The 5,000-nt window shown below is 41.5% G+C and overlaps 1 protein-coding gene across 1 annotated transcript in view; it reads left to right on the top strand.

Annotated features, from left to right (window-relative positions):
* The window catches only part of LOC137975453 (stalled ribosome sensor GCN1-like), a 70,758-nt gene that overhangs the window by 50,072 nt on the left and 15,686 nt on the right, over positions 1 to 5,000 (top strand). Inside the window, exons 42-46 of the mRNA XM_068822576.1 lie at positions 1 to 35; positions 648 to 844; positions 2,366 to 2,623; positions 3,446 to 3,661; positions 4,454 to 4,618. The exon at positions 1 to 35 is cut by the window's left edge and continues 104 nt beyond it. Coding sequence (XP_068678677.1) covers positions 1 to 35; positions 648 to 844; positions 2,366 to 2,623; positions 3,446 to 3,661; positions 4,454 to 4,618 — 871 coding nt within the window. The remainder of the gene's footprint in view (positions 36 to 647; positions 845 to 2,365; positions 2,624 to 3,445; positions 3,662 to 4,453; positions 4,619 to 5,000) is intronic.

Raw genomic sequence — 5,000 nt, 5'->3', positions numbered from 1 at the left:
AAATAGCAGTGTCGATCGATCAGGGGCCGCACAAGGTATGTTCTCAAGTTTAATAAAACTTAAAGGTTTACATTCTTTTTAAAGTTGGGCGCGTTTCTGGTTTCAGCTACCACCAGAATCTACTTGTGCTGAGGTTGAGAGCTCTTGCGAGTACTACCCTAGCACTGGAAGAAAGAGGTGTTAATCGCTTCGACTGTTGCTTTAAATCTCACATATTTTACACTATCGTAGCGTGACAAAGCCATTTGTGCCTATGTTTCTTAAAGGGAACCTCCACTTCAAAAAAAGAGGACTTAAATCACTGGAAATAACCTTTACAGACCAATCAGTCTAAATTGTTTTCAAAGAAAGCGTTTGTATCCGAAAGAAATGAGTTTTAGAATCGCCTATTTAGGGCAACCATAAAAAGTCACAAATTAATTATTCAAGATGGCGGCAGTTTTCCTGATATAAACACTTCTTTTAAACAAATTTGTGTGGAAACATAATTTCCTTCGGTTTAAACTTATTCTGTAACAAGAGTGGCGGTTTCCTTTAAGGGGTTTTTAGACATTAGAATTGTTATAAGCTGAACCTATTCCTTTTTCTTTCCTTGTAAAGTCAATTATTTCAACTGGTCGACTTTCGGTTGAATATTTCATCAACAGGTCTGGGTGAGGTTCTGTGTGCCATGGGTACTAGTAAGCTAGAGACGCTTATACCGGAAGTGATTTCCACGACAGAACGTACTGAGCTTGCACCACACGTCAGAGAGGGGTACCTCATGCTGTACATCTATCTTCCGTCAAGCTTCAAAGATGACTTTATACCTTGGGTCGGTCCTATCATACCGTCGATATTGAAGGTGAGACTGATGCCATTTAAGCAATAGATGACGTTTTCCGTGTTTCCATAGCTTCATTTAAACACTCGGGGGAGTTGGGAGAATTCTCGACAGTTATGCAAACCCGAGACGCAGTCGAGGATTATCCCAACTCCCCCGAGTGTTTAGATGAGGGCATGGAAACACGGAAAGAAGTCCTCTATCGCTTTTATAAAATATTTCTCAAAGATAATTCGACAAATGAAGGAAAATGCTGGTTTTTTTTACTTCTAGATTGAAACAGAGTTTCTTGATACTCGCTCATATTTCCTACCAGCCAATCAAAACGTGCATCTGACAACACAACCAGTTCGAGTACGAGTTTTCCGTACTGAGCATGCGCATAAGGCTTGTTTGGAAACCAACATTTTTCGAAGTGCGCGCGCTCAAAATGGAAGACTTTCGCTCAGGTTTTCGAAACCCACCCGGACGATCGTTTTTCACTTTATTGTTAATCAGTGTCAGTGTAGCTGGCCAACATGCAAAATCTTAGTCGTTGCAAGATGTTGAATATCCTTTTTTTATGGAGTATTTTTACGGAACAATTCTCTACAGAAAGTTTTAGTTGGATCAGTGTCGGCGCTGTGGCGTGAGCACTTGCCTTTCAACGAACTTTTCAAGAATTCCTCTGTAATTTGTTTTCTTTTAATGTCCCACACCCTAACCACTTAGATAATTATATAATCTGGAGAAGATGGTGATGAAGGAGAGAAGTGATGCACGGACTTAACTGGACAATTTAAGCAATTGTCGCTTTTTTAGACACCCGAAAAATTCAGGTGGCTCCTGTTATTCGTCTATAACCAGCACTTCAAGTATACATCCATTTCATTTCATTCATTCAGGAGATGATGACATCCTCACTGTTATCGTTATTAGAAACTAAACAAACATCCCTCCGTTTTCGAAAAAAAAACCTTTAAAATGGAAAAAAATACTTTGTAAGTTTTAAGTGAAATGTTATCATTACTTGGAATTACTGTTAGCAAGTGAAGGTATCATCAGATTATTATTATTATTATTATTATTATTACCGTTATCGTTATTATTAATATTTTTTGTGCTCATTACTGTAATTGTTATTGTTATATAGCTGAATTTTTCCCCCAACAGCGCGCGCTCTCATTGGTTACTTCGAGGTCACATGACATCTAACAATAAAACTGTTTCCCGCCAAAAGTCTATGAGCGGGCAACAGTGCAAAATCTATGACGTCAGAGGGTAACAGTTACCCGCGAATGTTGACCAACGACCGCCGTTGCTGTTGCCGTTGCATGTTTTTCTTTTTCTGCTATATAACGAATCACTGACTGGTTCCGCGGGAAACAGTTAATGTTGTTTTCTTCGAATTTCAATGTTTCCCTCGGCTGCGCCTTGGGGAAACATTGAGATTCGCGGAAAGCAAAATTAACTGTTTCCCTCGGGACCAGTCATGAAGTGTTTACTGTTATCATTATTTTTGTTGAGTTATTCTAACAACATTTTGTTTTCTTGCAACGCAAGGGTCTGGCGGATGAATCGGAATACGTCCGCGATACGTCACTAAAGGCTGGTCAGCGTATCGTGAATCTGTATGCAGACACAGCAATAGAGCTCTTCCTGCCTGAGCTGGAAACAGGTTTGTTTGATGATAACTGGAGGATAAGACATAGTTCCATTCAGCTGCTAGGTGATCTGCTGTATAGGATCTCTGGTGTAACAGGAAAGATGTCTACAGAAGGACAGGAAGATGACAACTTTGGTACCAGTCAGTCCAACCAGGTAATACATCTTAAACCCTTTGACCCTCAGGAGTGATCGGTACGCAAATTTTCGTCAAAAATTCAACAAAATGTCAGTCAGAAGGCTACTGAGAATTAAGAGGTTTGATCTTGATGGAACACCAAATTCTCATGACTACCCAACAAAGAAATCCATGGTACTAGTTAGGAGAATGAACGTTTCGATCGTGGGAATGAAAGGGTGAACCCTTAAGCGAGCCGCGCCTTCTAAATCTCTTTCGCTCACTCTTTAAAATCTCCTAGCTAACAAAGTTAGACCTAAAGTCACTTTATTTTTCGTCGGCAGTTCCTTTAGCTTTGAGGCTGGTATCAGTGAAAGCCGCCGACGGTGCGCCCTTTTTCCCCCACCCTTTGTCATGACTCCATTTACGGGTATTTAAAACTATAGCTACACGGATCCGAGGAAAGTCAGAACCAGATGTTGAGGTCACCGAGGATCGAACTGGGAACCACTTGTTCCGAAATCCGCGTACTAACCAATTGAACTACACCTGCTCCTGAAGACCTTTCTCTTTCTCTCGCTTTCCATCCAGCACCCGACAAATAGCTCGACTCTTGGCTGCATTTCGTTTGTTTCTGTGGTGTCATTCGCTCAGAAGCCCTTCAATGTAATCCAACCATGTCGACCACATGCTGGCAGATGTGGACCACAACACCGGTTTGGGTTTTCGCAAAACAATTGACTTCTTTTGGTTGACAAAATCACTTGCCCAGAAAAGAGTCGACCGCAAGTAACCATCACTACGTTCTCCTTCAAGTTTATGCGCGAAATAATTTCTATCAATCTTTGTTTTATTTGCAGTCCATTATCGAAGCACTTGGCTCAGAGCGTCGTAATCGTGTCCTTGCTGGGCTCTACATGGGTCGCTCTGATGTATCCCTGATGGTGCGCCAAGCGGCCTTACACGTGTGGAAGGTTGTGGTCCCCAACACACCGCGTATCCTGAGAGAGATCTTGCCCACTCTGTTTTCTCTTCTGCTCGGCTGTCTCGCTAGTACAAGCTTTGACAAGAGACAAGTAAGACATTGAAGAAATGTATCTTTTTTTCGAAGGTGACCTGGGACCCGTTTCTCGAAAGTCCCGAAAGCTTTTCGGGCCCGAAAAGCAATTTATGAAACTGGCAACCGCTTGTTTTGGAAAGCCGATCTTTTGACATGTTTTCAAAGTAACAAAAAGAAAAATAACTGTGAAGTTTGACGACTTAAATCCTCTCCATTCTTGAGATACAAAGGGAATTGTGACACCCGAAAATGGCCCGTAAAGTTTCGGGACTTTCGAGAAACGGGCCCCTGGCCGGGGATACTCGGGAAAACTGATCCGAGCGCTTGCGGGACTCGAACTTACGAGCTTCCAATTACTATATAGTTCGGATGGTCTATCATTGATCGGAGTTGGGCCATTCAACAAGGTTGAGGTGAGATATAGATAGATAGATAGACAGACAGACAGAAATTGATGTTGAGGAACAATGCAAGCCTTATGTGACAGTAGTTTTGAGAATAGTCGCAAACCTCGCCTGTCATTGAGGAACGGATGTATGTAATGATTCCCAGCTTGAGCGCAAGCCTTCTTTTGTGGTTGGCCGAATAACAGGTATTAAGCATTCCTTTCTGGTAATACAGCTGTAATGTTAATATAGTTACTATAGCGTATTTGTTCAACATTTTTAGCGTTGAAATATACGACAGAATCCTTGAATGTGAACAAAACTTCATTGAGGACCCGAATGACATCCGCCGACTGATAAGGTCACCATTTAAGCGTAATAACGCGTTGACATCTTGTGACAGTGCTGACTTTTTGTTGCAGGTAGCTGCTCGCACTTTGGGGGATCTTGTCCGTAAGCTGGGTGAGAGAGTACTGCCTGAGATTATACCCATACTGGAGAAAGGCCTGGACAGTGAAAAGAACGATGAGAGGCAGGGAGTCTGCATTGGACTAAGTGAAATTGTTGCCTCAACCAGCAAAGAACAGGTCAAATTTCATTTCATGGCTTCTCGACAGTTTGCAAACCCTTGACTGCGTCTCGGGTTTGCACAACTGTCTCGAATTCTCTCAACTGCCCCTCGTGTTTAAATGAGGCTATGTAAACAGAAAAAAAAGTCCCCTATTGCTTTTATAAAATGTTTCTCAAAAATAATTCCACAATTGAAGGAAAATGCTGGTTTTTTTACTTCTTGATTGAAGATTTTCTTGATACACGCTTATATTTGCTACGATCCAATCAAAACTCGCGTCTGACAACACATAACCAATCAAAATTCGTGTTATGTCACAGCCATTTTACGTACTTTCAACTAAACACAACTATTGACCAATTAGAGTGCGTGTACTGTCCTAATTATTTTTCAATCAA

The sequence above is a fragment of the Montipora foliosa genome, chromosome 11, assembly GCF_036669935.1.
Source record: "Montipora foliosa isolate CH-2021 chromosome 11, ASM3666993v2, whole genome shotgun sequence".
NCBI lineage: Eukaryota > Metazoa > Cnidaria > Anthozoa > Scleractinia > Acroporidae > Montipora > Montipora foliosa.
Note: the sequence above shows the minus strand (reverse complement) of the source record. Positions and strands in the feature narration are given on the sequence as shown.